Source organism: Eulemur rufifrons, chromosome 19 (assembly GCF_041146395.1).
Source record: "Eulemur rufifrons isolate Redbay chromosome 19, OSU_ERuf_1, whole genome shotgun sequence".
Classification (NCBI taxonomy): Eukaryota; Metazoa; Chordata; class Mammalia; order Primates; family Lemuridae; genus Eulemur; species Eulemur rufifrons.
The window spans coordinates 71,974,480-71,998,353 of record NC_091001.1 but is presented as its reverse complement, the minus strand read 5'-3'; the positions used below and the strand labels follow the sequence as shown (position 1 = coordinate 71,998,353).

The window sequence follows — 23,874 nt, the reverse complement described above, 5'->3', positions numbered from 1 at the left end:
GATCATAGAACTCCCTCTTTGATGTGGCAAGTGGGAGTGCTGGATTCGTGAAAATGCATTTGTGGAAGTAGAGTAACTGCAGACTGAAAAAACAACCAGTCCCGACTTCCCTGCTTAGTCTGAAGTCAGAATTTTCCCAACTCTGTGGGATCATGTAGATCAGGTAGAAGAGGTCAGCCTCAGTGTTGGGGCACCTGGATTCAGATTGAGCGGTGGCAAGGAATGTAATGTCAAGGTTGTCCCTGAGACATATTTGTTAAAAGAACTTAGAGATTTGGATTGGTTTAAGAGGTAATGAGATTATAAATTTCAAATAAAATATTGGCAGTTTTCATTTGTAATTATGATAAGAACTGCCCCAATGTCAAATTTGGTTCAGATAGCTTTTAACTATTACTCTCTGATAGGACACGGTTTATATAGTTTTCCTATAACCTGTTCTTGGATAACAGAGCAAAACTGATTTGTTCTCAGCTTGGCTTTTTTTTCTCTCTTATGTATTTAGACAAAGCCTCAGAATTTTAGTTCTGTTTTAGACTAGGTTTGAGGACCTACACAAAAGACCTTTGGTCCTATTGAGTGCATAGGAAAATCAGTACAGTGACTCACCTTAGTTTTATTTTTAGCTTTGTTATTATCTACAAAATTGACGAGCTGTTGGGGCTCAGTCGTCAGTTCTGTTGAAGCCAGTGAACTGGTTTACTGGTGTAGACATCATCTTAGTACTTGGGAAAAGTCACTTCACTTTGCTTGTTCCCATCTGAATAGAGATGATAGCTATTGTGAGAATAAGACAAAAAGTGTCAAGAAATCATAAGTAAGAGGATGCTCGGTTAAATATACTCTCAGGGTTTTTATTTTAGTACAGACACATAGTTGACTTCCTATAAATGTTTGTTGTAGAAATGTGTGGTTAGAGACTCCCACTTCTGTTTCAGGCAATTATTCACAAAATGGCAAAATGTCACTTTTCTACAGTAAACAGACATCATTGACATTCATTAAATTGAAAGTATTAACAATAGTTGTCATAAAGGTTTTTAAAATGTCTTTTTCTTTTATTGTGTCTTATCACACATGGCTGGGAAAACATTCCTAAACCAGAGTTATAATTTTTTTTCTATTTTATGTTCAAGTGGACATTCTATTCATACGGCAAATTTTAGCTTTGAATCTTGAAAATTAATGTTATAAGAGATGCACATATAAATGGAAGATGGTAAAGTAGGGGATTTTTCTTTTCATGTTATTAAAAGCCTCTATTTCTCATAGCTAAGCCAGTTCAGCAAAGACTTGTAGGCACCAATTATTTCAGATTTTTCTTTCAAGCAGCAAGCTTTAATTAAAATATATAGTTGTTATGATTTCCTAGCCATCCATTTAAGCAATTTATCTGTAAAGATATTTTCACAAAATAAATTCCATGTTAATTGGAGGTTTACTTTCTGTAGTAAGGAGCATACCTACACTACTATGGAGCAATCCCAAATTTAAACTGGCATTGCCAGTACAGCATTTCCCCCAGATCTTCTCTCCAAATGAAACATTATGCCATTTTTCATAAATATTAATGTGTGAACTAAGGCTGTCTCTCTTGTCTTGCAAAGCTAAGTGGAAAATTAAATACTTAGCCAGGCAAGCCAATTCATCTGTCCCCAGACTATTCTCTTTCCTCATTAAGAGGAAATTTTACCTGAAATATTAGAGCTGTATTTATAATTGGAAATGAGTTTTTCAGAAGGGACTAGAAAAGGATGTTTATTTCAAAGCCCCCTGCAGAGTATTTTGACTGATGCTCTTGAACAATCTTTGGAGTTTAAACTTTTTAAAATCTTCATTTTTAGATTGGAAAAAGGAATTACAATACTTTTTAAAACTCCATGTCATTCATGAATCTGCTTTCCTGTTGGCTGTGTAATCTCCAGGTCCTGCTTTCTCTGTCCATACCACCTCCACCCTTAAGTAGAATCCTTTAGGTATGAAGTTGGGGAATGATCCACGATCATTTCACTTTCTCTGACTAACCAGACAATCACAAAGTTTCTAAGATCCAATCCATCTGCTTTATTCTTGTAGTGAGGGCTGCTATCTGCTGTGTGCATCATCTACTCAAATGCCTTCCTCTGACATTTTTGTATAGTCAGTCCAAGATGCTAGAGCCAGTATAATCTGTCTGATCAATATATATCTGCCTATCAACATATAACTTCCTATAGAGATTTATAGAATTTTAGAGCTGGAAGGAAACATACCCTAATCACCTAGCTGCTTTGAGGCAGACTCAGGACTTAATGTTTAACACTCTTCTTTCTATTTGTGCTTGCTAATTAAAAAAAATACTTTGCTCTCTTTCCATTGCATGGCCTGTAAGACTCTGTGTGACCTTGTCCCTGCTTATCTCATAGCCTCACTCAGGCTCCAGCCCATCTTTCAGTTCATCCATTGTGCTAAGCTCATTCCCACCACAGGGCCTTTGCATGAGCTGTCCCTTCAGTCTAGAATGTGCATCCTCTAACCACAACTGGCTGTCATTCACTCATTCTCAAAAAATGCTCGTTCCTCATAGGAGACTCTCCTGATGATCCCATCATTCATTCATTGTATTTAACACACTTGGAATGATTTTATTTGTTTATTTCCTTGCTTCTTATCTATTGTTATCTATTTCATTATATCCCAGTGTCTGGAATGTTCAAATATTTGTTGAATACATAAATACACTGTTCACAGATGACTTTTTGGCCTGAACTTAATGCTTATTAGCAGCCAGAGCATAACCAATCAGTTTAGTAACCCTAATTGTACCAATTTTGTGTGCATAGTCATGTAGTCAATGCTACTGAAAAGCATAAAGCCTTCACTTTCTTTTGAATCTTCTTAACCATTTGTTTTTCTCTAGTTTTCACTTCTGTTTCACAGATTCCCAATGCTTATGTTCAGTGCTCCTTGCAGCAGTCAGGGTGCTATTTCTTGCTGGTGTTAAGTATAGATGGCTGAGTGACAGAGCAGTCCATGAAGGTCTAGGACAGGAAGCTAGGCTGAAGAGTATGTGGGCTGCAGTAGGTAGAAGATTGTGCACCAGTGTTGAGCATGGTTTTATCTGCCATCATGGTGCTGGAGCAGGAGGGCAGAGCAGAAGCAAGCAGTCTACTCTACTGGAGAGGGCCAGAGACATTGGGAGTGGGGAGTGATATCAAAACCACAGTTATCTTAGAATGGAGGCAGGTCATAATAATTAGCTAGGACTTACTATATTCCAGGCACTGGTTAGGTGATTTACACATAGTAACTCAATCCTCACAACAACCTTATGGCGTAAGTACCATTATTAACCCATTTTACAAATAAGAATTTAATAATGCATTCAAGTCCGCAGAGTAGGTGGTGGAGCCAGCATTTAAACTCAGGCCTCCTAGCTCCAGAATCTATGATTTTTACCACTAGTCTACATCAAATCTCAGATGAGTATCTTCAGGGGGCCAGTTTTTATAGTAACATAAAGGGAATATTGACAAAGACAGAGTAACTTGTAAGCACCTGAAAAAAATTTCAAAAAGAGCCCATTAGCACTTGGTAAATGTTGTTTTGCAATAGATAAATATTTCATGCTCTTTTCAGATGCTGATAAAAGTGGAATAAAATATATGGAAAAGACAATAAAATAAATAATGGATATAGCTGACAATGTAATGATGCTGAATGTATAAGGAATTGATTGCAAGCTAAACTGTATTTTATGCATGTACCAGCCATCATCTCAAGTGAGACTTGTGATTTGTGACACTTTCAGCAGCTGAAGTTTCAGGTAGAAAACCCAAGCGTCACAAACCAGGACCCTGTGTAATATCCTGGAAGTTGACTAGGGAATTCACTGGACACCACATACTGAATGACTAGACAGTGAGCTTAGACTTCAGGTGCTCAGCGATTGAATGGCAAGACAGAATTTAGCTTCCCAAAGTAAAAGAAATGGGGGCCAAATCCAACCACTGTGAGGGAGACTGGGTTAGAGCTCCAGGAAGATTGTGTTGAAGTTAACTTTGGTGCTACTGTAGCATCTGCTTCCTATTTATGTCCAAGTGAGCAGAAGATAATGAAAGAAAATTTCTGATCCTGTGTGTTTGAGAAAGCTCCAAATGCCCAGTTTTTTGTTACCCCTTCCTGGGGCACTACCTTCTGTAAGTGTATGTGGAAGATTTAGCTGAGCTTCAAAAACTATTTTTCCTCCTTACAAATATATCAAATGTTTAATCATGTTGCTGATCACAAAGTAAGTATTTTCCTAAACCTCTATACAAAAGCCTGATCGAATCTTATTAGAACAGAATTGAGGAGCTCTAGCTTCAGAATTACTATGTGTACCCCTTCCAAGCTATTCATTTTTCTCCATATATATTAGGAACTAAATTCTTAGCTTGAGAGCAGTGTTAGTATATGAGCAGTTGGTCTCTTGATGATAAATTGACTTCTCTGTCACCACCTCATAGACAGCAAATAGAATAAATTTCAAATGAATTGTTATTTAGACTAAGAAGATTAATCTATTCGTAGATCAGTTCATGAAAATGCTCATTTATGGAAAGATATATACATTTGTAAATGTAAGAGGTGCCTATCATTTTCCATGGATTTGAATTTACAGGGGCCATGGGCCTATTGCATTATTCTATCTTAATGTTCCTGGGTGCTTCTTAAGGACAGACTGCAAATTAAAAACAATTCATCTTTTCCCATTTCTGGGTCTAATATGATGATTTAAGAAGCCTTTCTCAGGAAATCTGCTAAGCCAGTGGACTCAAACAGAAGCCCCAGTTGGGTTGTTGGTGCTAATGACAGAAAGCTGAGCTGCCAACAGAGAGGGGAAGGGTGTGTTTTATAGCTGATTCTGTTAATAGACCCTCCATTTTCTTGCATTTTTAAAAATCTTGCATAACTTTGTCTAGTCTCAGGGGGGAAATAGACTTATAATTCTCTATACACAGTGGCAGTGCTCCCTACAGGTGTGTACTCCCTGAGGATCCAGGATAGAATAATGATAATTATTAATTAAAGAAATTCAGGAGACACTCTCCTCACCAGCCTACCCCCACCCAGCATGCTCTGAGATATCTTATTAGAATGGAATTTTCCCAAGTGTATAAAAACATCATTTAATTATTATTGTTTTTAATTAGGATGTCTCAGTCAAACCATTTGGGATGAGGTAGACTTTTTTTTTTCCAATCTTAACGTGTTCTAAAGGGGAATATTTTTGTTGTGATCTTATTTGCACCTCTTGTTTTATTCACAGTTATATTTATTTCATAAAGTTGACTGCTTGTATTTTCTGTTAGCTCTCATAGCCTTAAACTTTACAGAAACATTTTTAACTTCTTAAATGCTCAAAGGTAGTATTTTCATCTCCCAGAGGCATGCACCTTAGTGTAATGACTATTTGGGGCTTAATATTGATGTCAGACTTGGGCTTACAAACATGAATAAAACAGAGTTCTTTCCCTAAGGGACATGGAGTTCACAGCCTATTCTATTCATTCCTTTACTTTTTTACTTACAAATTTATTTTTCATTTATAATTTCAGGCTTACCTTAAGTAGTTAAAATGATTATGTACTGAAAAGAGATAACACAAGTGAAAACTTAAAGATTTTCAATTTTATCAGCTTTGAAAATTACAGAAGCACTCTTGTGTTTTGTGAGGGTGAATAAAAATCATTGATTTAAGAATGCCATTTTATAGTACAGCACACAACATTTCTAGAGTAACATAAAATCAATCTGAAAATTAGCGTAAACAGAACAAAATGTAACAAACAGATTCACTGCATGGCCAAAATGAATTTAAAATATCCTTTTGGTTATTGTATGTGTAATTACGGGCTGTATAGAGTTGTATTTAGCCTAAGAAACCATTATTTGAAGATTATAGTTATTTTAGGTGTAGAAGTTTATTGTACTTACTCCAGTTTCTCAGTTATTAAAAATATTGATATATACTTTCAGGGTCCATAGGATTTTGTGGACAAGGATGATTACTTTAAAAAGTAGTGCACTGAGATATTTGATTTGGGGCAATAACCAACTTCTGTCCAAATGCCTGTGATTACTTCTGTTAGGCAATAAACAACAAAATCTCTTTTGTTATCACCCAGGAATAATGTTAACAGCATTAATAGCCATGACTTTAAATTAAGCAGAGTGAACATTTCATTGGGTTCCCCAACTGTCCAGAAGAGAATCTAGGAGGGATTCAGGAAAGCAGCTCATTTAAAAGCTAAAATTAGACATTTATAGGCCAGAAGAAACTGCCCTTTGCCCATGTCTGTTATTTTCTTCCACGCTTGTAGACTTCTGAAATGGGGACTGTGAGAAGTTTGTGAAAATGCTACCAGATTGCATTGGGATGGCATCTGTATTTACTAGGCCCACTGATGAATTAGCAGATCCAGGCAGTTTGCTTGGGATGGCCTGGTGGTTACTGCCTGTGAAATTTGCCATCTTACTTTGGCTGACTCTTGTTTCCCTAAAGGCGCCTCCAAATTAACTGAAGAGATGATGCAGTTATTGAGTCTTCTTTTCCTGGCCAGAACCTTTTCTCCCCACCACACTATCATAAAATGTTTCTAAAACCAAAGGGCATAAAGAAGTGAGTAAACACAGTCAAGTGGCCCTGTGTTGGCTATATTTAACAGGCCTTTTGAGATGTATTTTCTATTTCAATTTTACTAATGACAGTAAGAAAAAAACCTGATATCTTGAGTTTAATTAGGATACCCTTGTCAAATAAAATGCTTAGATTAAGAAGTTATTTTTATCATTTTTGACTGTTTTTTGCATGCCTTCAGTAATTTGTTCTTGACAATGGCATCAAATAATATTCCTTTACACTAAGATTAAAGTGGAAGGGCTTTTTTTTCCTTTACCTAATAATTTTCTTTAGTGGAAAGAAATTATAAGTAAACAGAATTTAGAAGAGAAATCTGTAAGAAGATATTCTTAAAGAACAGTATTTTTTAATGTAAACAAACCTCAGATACACATATTTAACTGCCATAATCAGAACAGGTACCCATCTATGACATGGATATATTTTACTCCCTTTCTCAGACCATTGCAGCATCATCTTAAATATTCTCTGCTTCCCCAAGGCCTTGTACATGATAGATATTCCATAAATGTTTATTTAATGAATAAATGAAAGAATAGCAACATAACATACATATATCCTTAGAAATCCTATCTTAGCTGCCTTTAGCATTTAAACCACTAGTAAGGATTATTGTAAAATGCATGACAATTGTAACCAAAGAATTGTGGGTATTAAAGAGTCTGAAAGATCATCTACTTCAGTATTCATGTTTAACTGTTGAAAACTAAAACCCAATGATGTTAATGTGCCTAGGCAGTCACAGAGTTTGAATTAAAACTGAACTCTCAACTTCCAACCCAGCACTGTTTGAACTAATAAAATCCTTTCCTGCTGTGGATCTGCACTGGCATTTGGTCCCTTAGAATACCTAAAGCAGCTTGAGCTTTCCTTGTGTGTGTGTTCTGTTATTTAGAATCACTCCTAAAGATCTGTAATATTTGCCTTTTACGCTAGATCACTGTGGTTTGCTACATTTAAAAAATTTTAAGCTGTGACAAATGATATCTCAGCATACAATGCCTTGGTAGTATAAATAATTCATCTAATCTTAATGGATGTAATATTCAGCATGGCATAGTTCAACCAGTTAGTGTACTTCAGTTTCTTAAAAAGGAAGTCCATAAAGAACAAGTGGAATAAAATATCTGTACTCATGGGAGGAATTTTGTCTTTTCTTGGTATAAATTAGGAAAGGCAAGGACTAGGGACCAAGTGCTGAGAAATGTTAACTAATTCTTGAGGATGAGTAGAGTAAGAAAAAGAAAGAGTTGTAAGCATTGACTGACACTCACTTTGCTTGCTCCAGCTAATATTTACTGAATGCCTACTCTGTGCTAGTCCTTGCTTTAAGGACTTTTTGTCATTAATTCACTTAATTTTCACAACAACCCAATTAGGAAGATGCTCTTATTATCCCCTTTATCAGATGGGGAAACCGAGGCATTGGGAAGGTTAAGAAACTGGCTCAGAGTCATGAACTGGAAGGGCTGGAGCTGTCACTTGCACCCGGGAGGTCTAGCAGAGCCAGCATTCTCAGTTGCTGTGCTGGACTTCACTCTGCAAAATTACCGTTGGAGAGCACGGGTCCCAAATGAAGAAGAATGAGAAAAGCATGCTGAAAGGAAGCAGCAAGAGACAAGCATGACAATGGGAGGATTGGTTTAGGAACAGAACAGAGATTAGGGTGAAGGATAGAGAAACCTTTTCAAAATGTACCCAGGCAGAAAATACACAAGATTGGTGTCTCTGTCTATCAGGGAGACTGGGTACTTGCTCAGCTTTCTGGGGCTCAGGGCTGGGGAGACGGGGTTTGAGGACAGGTGTCTGCTTTGTGGCTCTGCCTCTTCCATCCAGCCTCTGTCCTCAGACCCTTCCCCGTCCCCTGCTTTTCTTTGACAACAACTCTCTGCTGTTGATGTCTACATTTAAACCAAAACCCCAGATCACTTCTCTGAGCTCTGGACTCATCTATTTAACTGCCTGCTTTTAATCTTACTTTAGATGTCTGGTCAAAGTATTACGCCTAATGTGAACAAAACAGAACTCTTGATTTCAAAGCCTAGTTCTGCTCCTTCTCCAAGTCATCGCATGATTGCCACCACCATCCCCTGCTCATGCCAAAGATATAGCGATTCTCTCTGATCTCTTTTTCTCTTAATACCTCCCATCTACTCTATGCTTACGTTTTGTTGGCTCTGCCACCTGGAGACGTATTGAATCTGGCTACTTCTTTTTGTACCACCAATATGGCTCATCTCTTGGGCCATCCCACAGCAGCTCCTGCAGTAGTCACCCTACCCCACTCTCGTTTCTCTTCTCTCTGTCCTCCCAGAACAGCCAGAATGATCCTTTTAAAGTAAGTCAGATAATGGTACACCACACCCCCCTTTCTCCAATGGCTTCCTACTGCAAACAGTACAAAATCCAAGCTCCTTACATTGGCTTTCTGAAGCCATGGAAGGAGACAAGTCCATCTTCTCTACCCTCTCCCTTCTCCCCTCTCTTCCTTCTCCTCACGTGTCCACTGCAGCCTTCTTTCTGTTCTTCGAGTGCCCATCCTGGGAACTTTTCATGTTCTATTTTTGCTGCATGGGAAGCTCATTCCCAGATCTTTATATTCATGTCTCAGCTGGGATGCCCCAGGTCTTCTCTAATGATCTATATCTAACTAAAGTTGTGGAGGGCAAACAGGGCAATGGTGTACTTAGTTATGTGTGTTTGTCTGTTTGTTTTTTTTATTAAAATGTTCCTTGAGGGGAGAAGCCTGTTTGCTTGTTTTTCAATGGAATATCTTTATCACATGAAAAAGTACCTAGCACATAGTTTGTGCCCAAGAAACATACGTTAACTCACAGTAATTACCAAGTATTTGTTGATAAATATGCAAAAAAATCTGACATACAAAAAATGTTCCAAAGTATGTGGTCTTTCTAATTTTATTTATCTGAACTAACTAGATTTATTTGAAATAATCACTTTGTGTACAGATAGATAGTGCTAAATAAAATGTGAAAGCTTTGCCTTTTTTTTTTATATAAGGGAACATTCCTCAATTGTTACACTATGAGTTTGTTTTGCCAAATATTGTTTCATAGCCAGCGCAGAGAGTATATGGAGGCTAAATTGAACATAATCTTTATGAATTCCCAATTGATGAAGTTCAAATTAATGATGCTTTGCTGTATAATTTGATAAGAAGTATTTTTATTTTTCTGAAAAGTATAATGATAATGAAAAGGCAACTCTATATATATAGGCTTTTCAAAATGTCTAAATATACATAAAGAGGCATACTAATTGTTCTAAGAGAAAATAACATTTTTATAGGTTTACTGTCTTTCGAAAATGTGTTTTTACAGATTTTTTTTCCTTATGCATTTATTGATAATACCAACAAGGTGCACTTACAAGGGGGCCACGTTCATTAAAGAAAATTGTTACACTTATTACAATGGCATCCATTTTTATCCTGTGGCATTAGGAAAAGGCAGTTATCTTCTCTGGGAAATGACAACACTAACAGCAGCAACATTCCAGTGAAACATTTTAACCCTGAATAGCTCTTAAAATGATATTCATGCTGAATAACTCTTTAGAGTTTGAAATGTTTTCCATATAGTCCCCAGTTCTTTAGCCCAATTTATTGCTACTTACCTAGCACCTCCTTTGCAAGGTTGATGCTTTCAAAGGGAAGAGTAAATGTGAAGGCAATTTTAGAGCATAAACAAGTTCCTCTGAACCAGACTTCTGTTTAGATTGCTTCTTATTGTGTGTTTTATGGGTGGGAATTTGACTGCATTTTGAGTAACTCCTTTAAGCTATCCCGGGGAACACATAACTTTGAGTAGCAGCTGGACCAATTGGGAGCTGAATGACAGGGACATTCCTCCCTTCCTCCCTTCGACAATGAGTTACTGAACACGGTCTAGCATATAGCACTGCGCTAGTCATAGGGGAGCTTGGGAAAACCGTAAGGCAAAGCCTTGCCACATGGAACCCTGTCCTGGCTCATACCTAGGGAGACATGGAAGCTGAAACAGCCAGGTGCCAATCCCCAAGGAGCAGGTAAACAGGTGGATGACAGCAAATATGTGACAAAATGCCATTTTCCTCCATTTTAAGAACTCCTTTGGGAAAAGGAGAGAGTTGAACAAATTTATGGTGATTATTTTCTGGTACAAAAGTTAGGACATAGCCCCTGATAATTTTTTTCCCTAATTTCTAAATTGATTTATATGCAAATCATCAGTTGTAAATGTCTGTCTTAACTGTTTATTCTTTTATAGAAAATAATAAATGAAACAAAATCAGGACTATTACATGGCACTGAAAAGAAAGGCGCTCGCAGTTTTTCTGTCAAACCCTTTTTTGGAAATGATTCAGTATTTTCAGCCTTCGTTCTAATTAAAATAAACGGGATAGCACGTTGCACTGTTATTATTTTTTTTTTCTTTGAAATGACAGTTTTCTCTTCCCAGAGAAACATAACCTGTTTTGATAGGGACGACTCCCCCCCCCCCCCCCCCCCCCGCCCCTCGGGCTGCTCTCCGCCAGCTCCAGCCCCTGACTCAGTGCCGCTGGCCCCGGCCCTGCAGTGCCCACAGCTGCGCTTGCTCCTGCTCCCTCGGTGCCCCTCGCGGGACGGGACTGGGGGCAAATGTCCAGGCGAAGTTTCTGTTCCTTCCAGTGGGTATTTGTAACCAAAAGGTAACCTTTAAGCGTTTTTCCAGCTGAAGGGCATTTATATTGTATTCCACAATTTTAGTGGTAGAAATAGTCCATATTTAGCAGAGCCCCCTCACCCACACTGTTTCTCTGTTCATCTCTCTTCCTCCCCACGCCTTCCCTCCTCCCATGCCAAGTCTTAGTCTTTTAGGGACTAATTAAGTACCATAGATTGGGTGATTTTAAACAACAGAAATTTATTGATCATAGTTCTAGAGGTTGGGAAGTCCAAGATAAGGAGCTGGCACATTTGGTGTCCGGTGAAGACCTGTTCCACATACATAGTTCCTGCCTTGTGTCCTCCCATGGTGGAAGGGCAAAAGAGACCCCTCTGTCCTCTTTTATAAGGGCACTGATCCCATTCCCTCATGCCCTAATCACCTCCTAAAGGCCTCATCTCTTAATACCACTACCGTGGGGGTTAGGTTTCAACATATGTATTTTGGAGGGAAACACAAACATTCAGACCATACATAGCAGCATGTGCTCTGTCTTCTGCACTCTCTCTCTCTCTTTCACACACACACACACACACACACACACCCCTTTTTGAGCTTGGTGAACATTTCAGATGTTCTTACTGAAATTACCCACAAATAGTTGGACCTGGCATCATTTGAGAACCTGCCTGAAGTTTCCATCCAAGTTTAATGTTCCATAGAATGATTTTCAGATGGCACAACAGAATTGGTATTAGGTTCTATTTACAAATTCTGTTTTGCCTGGAATGATTGAAAAGTATAAGCCTATACTATGAATTAATTTCCTTTCACAGCACTGTCTACATAAATGGTTCATTCATTCATTCAATAAAATTTTGTTTTGCCAGACACTGTTCTAGGCAGTTGGCTGTGTCAATCAGCACCATAGACAAAGATCCCTGCCTTGTGGAGTTTACATTCTGGTGGGGAAAGACAGACCTTGTATATAATAAACATAATATATGAACAAGCTAATTTATATGATAGAAGGTGATAAGGTATTTTGATGAAAATAAGTAAAACAAGGTAAAGGAGATCAGGAGCACGGGGTGGAGGTGGTAGCAGGTTGCAGGATTAAATGAAGAGGATTGAGTGAGTCTCACTTAGAAGTTGTGATTTGAACAAGGAAGTTAGCCAAGCTGTCTGGGGGAAGAGCTTTCCAGAAAGAGGGTACAACTAAGGCAAAGTTCCTTGGACAGGGAAACACCTGTGGCATTCAGAAATGGAAGGTCCCATAGCTGGAGCAGAGAGAGTGAGGGCATGAATTTGGAGAGGTAAAAGGTGGTCAGATCATGTAAGGGCCCTGCTGGACTTTTTAGGGACTTTGTCTTTAATGTGAAGCAAAATGGTGAGCTACTGCAGGGTTTGGAGTGAAGAATGATATGATCAGACTTAGCATTTCAGAAAGAAAACCCTGGCTATCGTAGGTTTGGAATAGACTGTGAATGAAAATATACCTGAGGGTGGAGGTGGCAAGAACAGAGGCAGGGACGCCTGTTAGGAGACTGTTGTGAGGTTGGATTCTCAGGATATTTTGGAGATAGGGTCAGCAGAATTTCCCAATGGATAGGAAGTGGAGTGTGAGAGAGAGGCACCATGCACAATGCTAAGGTTGTTGTTAAAAGGAAAGCGTACTAGTTGAAGAGTCTATAACTGGGTCAAAGTATAAACAGCCAAAAAGAGCACAAGGTTTTAAAAATGTAAGCAGTGGAGGAAGGTGATAAGACAAACAGATCCCTGTCACAAGCTGCTGTCCCTTCCCCCTCATGACTGGATGTCAGAATATGAGTCTTCCCAGCCAGGGTCTCAGCGCTATTTTTCCTCCCTCCTGGAACTCTCATCTCCAAAATCTTTGCATTGTTGACTTATTGGTAAATAAGTCATAGTCCTCATAAAGCTCTTCCCAGGCCACACTCCCTAAAGTAACTGTCTTCCCCAAATCTCTCTATCCTAGTACCCTAGCTTTTGTTTTGTTGTCTTTATTGCATGTCACCTTCATAAAATATCTTATTTGTTTGCTTTTTACTGCATGTCTTCCCCACTAGAATGGGAGCTCCATGAACACCCAGATCTTACTGCTCTTGCTGGCTACTGTATTGCCAGTAGCTACAACAGTGTCGAGCATACAGCAGATAATAACTACTGGATGTAAAAGTCTTTTAATAGTAAAGTAAATCATCAAGCGTCCATTAACGCCTGCAGGGAACACCAGCAATCAATGTGTGGGGGTTAGGGAAATACTTCCATGTAGCATTTTTGGACAAAATTTGAAATTAAGTAACACTGTGAGAAAGTAGGTAGAGAAATCACAAGACATTCAATATATGACTCATTGACAAATGAGTTGAGCGGAAAGAAAACTGGAAGAGATTCATGGAGTGGAAGAATTTAAAATTGCAGAATTCTTGGCCTTCAGAGTTACAGGGATCAGCCTACCAGCTGTTTATTCTAATCTTTGGCAATTCTAATTATTAGAAAGCTATTTTTCATTCTGTGAATAGAAGAATAGGAAGTATTTGACTAGGCAGAGTCGAATGGAGGAGAGTATTTCTGGCTAGGGGAAAGTATAGGCAGAGACAGAGCTAAGAGAGCCCTGGGCCAGTGAGAAAATGAGCAGGCTGCATGCGAGGAGAGGGGTAGGAAATAACTATCTGATATTTCTTTTAGGTCAGCACAGAGAAAAGGGTCTGAGAAGAGTAGAATTTGCTTCATAGATAGAGTGAGACCTGATACTAGTTTTTACTTACTCAGGGCAATTAAAGCCCCATATAAAAAAAATTCTGTCTCTGCTAATAAGGGAGTCTAAATTAAATATCTAGGCAAATCTGAAAGTGCTGATGCCAACAATTTTTTTAAATAAGAAAACCATCAAATTACTGTGAGAAATGTAATCACTTCTACTTATGGAGCTAATATGGATTCTGAGTAGGAAGCTGACCTTTGCTTGCCTGAGGGAGAAAAAAACACTTTTTGTCAGAACAGTAATAATTTTAAAAATACACAATTTCGAATTAATTTCCTTGGGAATGTGAAAAAGTCTGTAAATAGTGAGATTAATTTGGAACTAATACAAGCCATGTATTTAGAGCTTGGGGTTTATTGAAAAGATTCCCTATGAATTGGAAATCATGTGGCTGTTGGACTCTTTTGCTGAGAGAGACTTAGTCCATTTTGTGCTGCTATGACAGAATACCACAGACTGGGGACTTTGTAATGAGCAGAAACGTATTGGCATACAGTTCTGGAGCCTGGGAAGTCTAAGATCTGGAGAGGGCCTTCTTGCTGCATCATCCCGTGGCTGAAGGATGAAGGGCAAGAGGGGGCTGAACTGACCCCTGTATAAGGGCACCAGTCCCACCTCATGGCCTGATCACCTTTAAAGGCCCCACCTCTTAATCCTGTTACAATGGCAGTTAGATTGCCACATGAGTTTTGGAGAGGACAAACATTCAAACCAGAGCAGAAACTAACTCTTAGAGAGCCACAGAAAAGTTAACATCTTCCAAATGATTTTCCTCCTGTACACTCTTAAAATGCTGTGGTTTGTGTTAGAAAGGACCATTACCATATTTTATATTCTGCCCTGAAATTTTGGAGACGCGATGGCACTTCATCTAATCAAAACCACTCACAAGTTTGATAAAACTTAGACAGTTGCAACTACCAATAATAAACCTTTTATATACAATAATCAGAGTAATTCATGGGTGATTTTAAGGATGAATGTTTCTGTAGGGAGAGAAAGGTTGCTTTAGAAACCGAAGGGAAGTGCAGAGCGTTTAATGTTTTGACCGGAGTGTTTTCAAACTAACAGAGGAAAAAATTGAGCTCCTTTGTATGATTGAATGCATTTCAGGCTATTTGAAGTGAAATCAAGTCAAGAATATTATCCAAAGAAAATATCAAGTTATTGTAAAGGTAAATCCATCAGGAACATCTAAAATCAGTAAGAAAAAAGGAGAACTTAGTATTTAACTATGTATGTAAGAAGCTTGACATCACTTGATTATTAGAAGATCCAAGTTGAGAATCACTGTGGTACCCTAGCAATTAAACAAAATTGTTTGGATATATTTGCCTAATCCCCAATGTTAGGGACCAACTTCACTACTGTCTGGGCTTTAGTTCTCTCATCTGCAAAGTAAGTCAGGGGGTGGAGGGACAGATTGGACTGGAAAACCTCTAAAGTGCATTCCTCCTCTAAGATTGGAATCATTTAGAAGATGTAGAATTTAGTGGAATTCTTAGGCATGTCTCTTACGCTTGTGAACTTTTACATGTAAGTTCAAAAGATATTGAGATACATGGAGAGGTACATTCCCTGCTCTGAGAATGTGCCTGAAATTTACCCCAGAAACATTGTGAGAGTGTAGTTGGATTTTCGCATAGATGTTGTGTACTTCACCTTGCTTTTGCAATGTCTATGTTCTCATAGGCTTCCCAAGGTGGAAAGAAAAATAAAATACCTTTTGGGGAGGGAGGTTGAAAGCAAATTGCCATCAGGATTACCATGATTTGATGTTTGCCTTTCCAGATCCATGACTGTGGGCATAACCTGGCCTTTCCTCCTCCTGTTCCACAGCATGTTTCTTTCTCTGCCATCATACGATTCCTTTCCTCCTTCTCTGTTTGCAGCAGGATCATTCTTGGCTTCTCACCCTTATCCATCCTGTGGCTGCAGTCATATCTCTCTGGCCTATCAAAATTCTATCGATCCATTTTAAGCTTGAGTTGCTCCTTCATAAAAAATACAGCCAATACTGATCTCTTTCTTTGCTCTCGTTTCACAGGATGAAGCTCTGAATTTTACATCACCTTATTGTTTTAAAATTTATTTCCTCTTATTTCCCCCCAATGAGTTTTAGGTTCCTTGATAGAGCGTCCTTCTTTAATCCATTATTATGTATCTATGTAGTTTATAGCAAAGAATTTGGCTATTTTTTGGTGCTCTTTTGGAGACTCTTTCTCAGAGTTCTGAAAGCCAGATGGCATTCTGAAATCTCGGTCATACAAAGCTATCAGCCACTGGTGTGAAAGGTAATGGTCAATTCAGATAATAGTACAATCTAATGCAGTTTTCTGTTGGTCACTTTATGATGAAAAAGAATGCCAGTTTTTGGCAGACACTTCTCTTAGGTCCATCAGTGTACAGCTGTCCTTTATGTTCTCTGTGTGTCACGGGAGACCAGCTTATGTTAGAGTTGGCACCTTTGAGAAAGGAAGAAAGAAGGAAAGAGCATCTTCTGCCTGTGTGAGGAGGATTGTAGCAGATGTGGTGAAATATGTTCCAGTACCCACGAGGCTTCTTTTCTTTCTTTCTTACACCATGAGAAGATTCTACCAATTTTTTCTAATAATCAACTATGACTGGGACATGGAGTGTGATGTGACTTTTTTAAAGTGTGATGTTTCTTATGCTTTATCCATTCTGTTTTATTTGAAAATAGTTTACGTATTTTTTATCTAATTACTGGTTATATACTACTAGTCAGGCTGAGCTGACCTAGGATGTAATTAACAAATGAACCCTGAAATCCTGAGGCCTTAACAAAACAAATATTTTTTTTTCTTGTGTCACAGTTGGAAGATTGGGTGGGTTCCTGCCCACCCGCCTGGCTTTTCCTACAGGGACTCAGGGACCCAATGCTGATCTGACAATATATTCCAGAAAAATGTTTGCCTATTCTACCTTCATTAAAGGGTATAATCAGTTTCTGGTTGAATAAAACAAAACGACTTGAGTTCTTTTATGCATGTAGATCAGATTCTTCCTGTGCCCCAATACTGAAGTGTTTTTTTTTTTTTTTTTAAGTATCCATTAATTGTTAAGTAATAATTGCAGCAGAAGCTAAGAGCCTGAAACAATGAATGGGACATTGTGGACCACAGCACACGGGCTTGTAATCCTAAACGGGAATTTGTATTCTGAGAAGTTTGTTAAGATTTGCATTAACTGGCCTTCTCTTCACCCCAACTCTAGAACAATGCCTGCCAACACTCAGTGATGCAGTAAATATTTGTTGAACAAACCAAGTCAAAACTGTTCTTACCTTTGCCTTCACGGTAAAGCTAATATTTTTCATTATTTTACCTGCTTAAAAATATTTCCTGTTTCTTTCTGTTCTGGCCCATTTTTGCAGTACATGCTTTAGAATGAAGATTTGGACTTTATCTTCAAGTCAAGTTCAACATTAAACATAGGAATTAGAGAATACTTCCCAAACTCAAGAACTTGCCCTTCTAATTGAAGTAGAGACTTAGTGAAAGCATCAGATATGTAAACTGCAAAGATTTAAAAAGAGAGAAATAGATTAAAGAGACTAAAGATAGTCACTGAATTAAAACAAATTCCATTCAGTGGCATTTTTCAAATATCACCTGAATCACTCTGTTTGGAGTCTTTCCAGCAGCTTTATGTATCACAGCCTTAGAGACAGTGCACTATGGGGCAATAAAAATATGGCATAAATTGTGAACATGGTAGAAAGGAATTTTATTTTTTCATGGTTTAAATAGAATATTGCTGATCAATTTTTCACTTGGATGACCCTTATCAAGTGGTTGTTTTTCTAGAGGAGAAAGCAGGGCTTGCAAAACGGTATAAATCAGGCAATCTACATTCACATCTTGATGGTCTGCAGATCACTTACTTTCATTTGCCAGAGTAAAGCAGACTCATGAAATCAATACGCTTGCTGTTCATTTATGCTGTATAGTTTTTTCTCTTTGGAAGAGTCCATAAAGCAGAGTTTTAACATTTTATTAAGTTAAAAAGATGAGAGGGTGCGAGACCCTGTCTCTGCTAAAAAAAATAAATAAATAAATAGAAAGAAATTAGCTGGACAACCAAATATATATATATACATATATATATATATATACATATTAAAAAACAAAAATTAGCCGGGCATGGTGGTGCATGCCTGTAGTCCCAGCTACTCGAGAATAGTTGCTGCTATTTACTATATGATGCGCTTGAATATTTTCACTGTAATGAAGAAGAGTTACTCTCAGATTGTTCCCCAAAATGAAACTCCACTTTCCTTCACGTGTGACCCTCTTCTTGACCTATAGTTATGAATTTTAGAGTTTCAGTACAGAACAGAAACTAAGCATGATGCTGACTCTGAGCGTTCAGCACACACCTGAGCGTGTGAAAAATTGAAAACAAGAATCAATTTCCGGTCTGCCCCAGGCTTGCCTAAAGATCTGAGGAAAACTTGGGTCTCTGTCACACTCAGCCAAAAACGAAATCAAAATTCAGCCTAACTCTAAATATTTAGTGCTTTCACAACTTTTCTCTGCATGAGAGTCTTAATATCTATAGGTTTGTGAGAAGAAAAAATGTTGCTCTTAAGACTTATAAAACATTTATTGGGAAAATGAAGGGAACTGGATATTTGAAATTTTGTTTTCTTTTCTATTTCTTAATAGGGCCTTGTAATTTATTTTGGTTATAGTTAACCTTACAAAACAGTCTTGTGTGTGGATCAACTCATCGAAAACTGAAAATGCACAAAATAAGGACAAAAGATGGAATGATTGTCTTTAAGATGCTTAATGTTCTGAGGGCTGGTTAGTGTGCAAAACCCTGCAATCTCACCACTTGTAAATTTTTTTAGCACTTCTTAATACTGTAAAAGTGTTCAAAACTATGGTTTCAGAGACTTCTGTTCTTGTTTTGGGGGAAATTGTTTTTTTTTTTAAATAGCAGACTAAATCACTACCTGATTTGAATAAATCAAGCCAGAAATATCCTGACAGTGTATCAAACAAGACCTGTGTGTATAATGTGAGTTCTTTCTTTTTAATTTTAGAATCAACCTTGTCCTATGTTAGGCAGCTGGAGGCAAGAGTCAGACAGCTGGAGGAAGAAAATCGCATGCTGCCCCAGGTGGGTGACTTCCAGAAGCTCATAGCTAGTCAGTGTCATTTGAGTTGTAGCATTTTATTTGGAATTTAAAATCTCAATTACATTTTCTCCTTTAAATGATAAAAATCATTTTGTAAATAGTCATTCATCAATGTAGAGTGTGATTATGTTGCATGATGACCATCATATTATTCAGATTTCTAAGTGTTTATACTAAAGGATGCAGATGTCTGAAATAAGAATGTGAAGTAATTTGGAAAGGAAGAAGAGCAGAGAGAGAAAATGAAGAGAAGTAGAAAATAAAGACACTTTCATAGTACTCCTCATGTACATCATGCATGTAGTTGGTGGACATAGGGACAGTACTCTTATTTAAGTTGAAAATTTGCTTATTTATGGACTAGGCATAGGTAGTTTGAAGGTTTCATAGTTTGTATTTTAACTATATATATTTCATATTTTAACTAAATCCATACTTTATAACTATATCACAAACCTTGTGATATAGTTGAACTCTTTCAGTGTGACAAAGCGATGACAGTAACTGACAGTTTTTACTTTAGGGCGTCTTTTCCTTTTGAATATAAAGTGGTACTTTTTCTGGCATGTTTAATGTCTTGCCATATATTTCACTTATAAAATTGTTTCTGTGGCTAACCTGTTGTTCTTTTGAGGTGGTAGTTTTCAGAAAACATGTTTGAATAATTTTACAAAAAGAGGTTTCCTAATCAGTCACTAGAGTTCTTTCTACATTCTGGTGATTACTTTTATTTCCTAAGAGATTAAGGGAAAAGTATACCTGAAACAACTAAATGGTAGCTTAAATAAAAAGACAAAGATTGGTTATGTTACAGGAGAGGAGATTTAAACATTAATGGAAAGACTCTTTGGAAAGACGTTATAGGTCTTTAATCTTGTTTTGTTTCTAAACTACTTTTGCTATTAATGATGATTTGAGCTATCAAGTGCTGCACTTAAGAATGCCTTTCTCTTTCCTCCATTGGCCAAAAATCTGCCCAGAAATCCCGAGATTCAATGAAATGAATCTACAGTAGTCCTCCCTTATTCCTGGTGCATATGGTCTAAGACCCTAAGTGGATGCCTGAAACTGCAGACAGTACCGAACCCTGTATATAATAAGTTTTTTTCTACATACACGTATCTATGATAAAGTTTAGTTTATAAATTTGGCAGAGTAAGATATTAACATTAACAATAACTAATAATTCATTGTTAATAAAGCATTATTAAGTACAATAGGGATTACTTACACACAAGCACTGCAATACCATGACAGTTGATCTGATAACTGAGACGACCACTAACAGGCAGGGAGTGTAGACAGCGTGGATACATCCTGGGCGGACGGAGTAGGACAGTGGAAGATTTCATCATGCTACTCAGAATGGCTTGCAATTTAAAACTTACGAATTGTTTATTTCTGGAATTTTCCATTAAATATTTTTGGGCCACATTTGACCATGGGTAACTGAAACCAAGGATAAGAAGAGACTATGGTACTTCTCTCCTTTCTCAAACTGTCCATATGTTAAAATTCATGATGACAGAAGAGATTATTTTGTGTCATGAAATAAAATACTACTACTGGAGATTTTTTTTCTTTGCTATTCAGTATGTTTCCCTTTTTCAATTTTTTTTGCCTTTTGTATTAGATTCACAGTCTGACTGTGTGAGGGCCTTTGACTGAAGACGTCCAACTTCTTCCTTGTTACCAAGAAACCTAAAAAATATAGTTAGTATATTATATAGGGTTATGCCATCTCTCAGACAACTGGGAATATAAAAGAAAAGAAACAAAACAACAATATATGTTTCTTCATTTCCTTCTGTGAGGGAAGTGAGGCAGACATCAAACATTGAAAGACTAGCATGTCTGCCATCTTATTTAAAAAAGAGTCACAACAAATGTGAAAATGATTACAAGATTGATTTTTTCAAATCTGTAGAAGTGTTAGGAGCCTTGAAAGCAAATCAGAAGAGTCCACAACTATAATTAATATGTGTATGTATATTTAAATACATAGTACTTGCATAGTTAAGAGAAGGTGAGATTAACTTCTCAAGTATTCAGTTATATGCTTTTAAATGCTTTGTTACTCTGCTGTCAAGGGAGGTTTTTTTTTTTTTTGGTTCATTTTGTTTCACTTTGGTTTTGTTTTCCTCCACAAAATGGCAAAGAAAGATCATGTTTTATTGAATCTTAAATGTTACCAATGTGGGATGCACCATCATTGTATATACCACTATAAAAGAAAAAAGATGTTGTCGATTATACCACGTCAGATTCTTGCTGATTTCAGAAATGTTAAAAATGGGAAAACAATGTTTTAGTTTTTGTTAAACAGCTATTTCCTTGTCAGAGTACTTTAATGCAAAGAAAATCCATTGTTCGAAATACGCTATTGGACATATGCAAAGAATGCCAAAGATCTTTCTCGGTTCAAAAACAATATTTCTGTTAAATTTATATATCAGAGAATATTTCTTTTATTTACAACTAAGATATGATAGAATCGCCAGTTGCAGCTACTCCTGTAAATGCAAACTGACATGAATACAGAGAGTAGATGAGACCCTAGGGTGGAACACAGAAATGGATCTCAGGTCAGTGAGAGTTTTAAATGCATTCTTCATGCAAGGCTGAGACTTAGGCTGGATAGCACAAAGGCGTATACTTGCACAACTTATTCTTAGATGTTGTTGGTATTATTACAAATAATAGATGATGAGATTCTTCTGCAGAAACTATTTCTGACTGCATGATGTTAGCTGATTTACAAGGTCAATTCAATGGGACAAGCTGACATTCCTGAATAAATCAGTCTTAATATTTGAACACTTGATTTTCAATTAGAAGAGCTTGTTCACTGTGCCTTGATTAGAAGGAATTCCTTTTTATTCCCAAGTTTATTAAAGTATGTCCATTTATCTTTGAATAAACAGGAATAAGAATGTAGCTGGCAGTTGGAATCCCAGGTACATCAAATGTCTTTTGTGGCTGTGGCCAGGTTTTTTGCCGATTTAGACTAATTATATAAAGCATTTAAAGTATTATCCAGAGGAAGAAATCTTCCTTAGTGCTTATTTTTGTTCTTTGTATAAAATTATATGTAATGAACACAAAGTTACAACTTTGCCCTAGCAATATACATATTTAAAAATAAACAAGATGGATATAATAAATCCTTGTGGATTTCTCTCTATTCAAGGGCAGAGGCCTTGATTTCTTCATTTGTAAATGACAGGGTTCTTCCCAGCTCTTACATTCTGTGGGCCCAGGTGTAAATAAAGGCTTGGTTCCATGTCCGACACCTGTGCAAAGTTGACTCTGCCATGGTCTCTATAATGTCCTACAGGGATCACTGAGGTGTGTACTTTAAATCCAGTTTGTGAACACAGCATTTCAAAGGTATCCTAAAGTAAAAACCAGTCTCATTATTTTTGGAAAATGCAGTATTATTGCTAGGTGTTCTTATTGAAAAGACAATGCCTTTTAAAAGTTGGTACAAATGGTAGTTAAAGAATATCTGAACTTAGGATATTCTCTCCTGAGCACATAAACTAATGGGAACATTTTTTAAAGATCACAATTAAAAATACTTCAAAAAATTACATACAATCTTACATAAGACACATAATGCTAAAACTACTCACAATGATCTGTCCGTTCCATTATGTGTGTATTTGATGTGATGTGAACCCCAAATGAAGATTGTTATATAAATATACCTGCCATCTATGAAGTTTTATTAACTTTTGAATCCAGTGAGGTAGAGTCACCCACAATAACATAAGAGGGCATTTTTAAATGACAGACTCAGTATCGTGTGAAGTTGTAGATTTAAGGAATTTTCTATCACAATAAAAAGGGGCACACCTATTTTATGTATATACGTACAAATAAGCACAAGCTTTCTCCATATAAATAGTCACAAATTTTCAGAGCTGAGAGGAACCTTATATATCACATAGGATAATCTCCTTTTTTAGCCAAGGCATATTGGGTTCACAGAGGTTAGTTGAATCATCCTATCAGGCAGCTGATGGAGGATGGACTTAAGACGTCCTCCTCAGTGTTCTTTCTGACATATGCACAGTGCCTCCCTTAATCATTTCTCATAATGTAATTCAATGTAATGGAGCTACTAAATCTGTTTTTATCTTATTGTCAAATTCATTTTTTTCAACATTTGTCTTATAAACTATCATTGGATCTGCTTAGCCATCTAAGATTTGTTAGTCTATTCCTGCTTTAAGGAAAATATTCTTTTTTTCTTAAAGGCTGGTTTACAACATAAATGGAAAAAAAATGAAACAAACAAACAAAAAAAAAACCACCACATTTTACAAGATCTTCTCCGTGACACATTTCCAAAATACTTGGGAATCATAAAGGTTTATTATACACACACAAATACCTACACTTGCATGGAAAATTTACGTTTAACAGAATGTGGTGAGAGAGGGCCTTTCTGTTGAGAGTGAACTGGAGGTGAGTAGGTAGGGGGAACGAACAGTTACAGTAGTGGTTTTAAAATTGAAATTTCATTTTTTAGCCCAAGTTCAAAACCTTGCTTAGATCTTTCTACTCATTTCATTATCCTTTTCTCAATGGTCACAGGATATTT

At 37.2% G+C, this 23,874-nt stretch overlaps 1 protein-coding gene across 6 annotated transcripts in view; it reads left to right on the top strand.

Annotated features, from left to right (window-relative positions):
- The window catches only part of CCDC85A (coiled-coil domain containing 85A), a 182,718-nt gene that overhangs the window by 121,824 nt on the left and 37,020 nt on the right, over positions 1-23,874 (top strand). For 5 of the 6 annotated variants that reach the window (XM_069494570.1, XM_069494569.1, XM_069494568.1 and 2 more), the window contains exon 3: positions 19,170-19,246. The exons of the other annotated variant lie outside the window; for it this stretch is intronic. In XM_069494570.1, coding sequence (XP_069350671.1) covers positions 19,170-19,246 — 77 coding nt within the window. The remainder of the gene's footprint in view (positions 1-19,169; positions 19,247-23,874) is intronic. 6 annotated transcript variants of the gene reach the window in all.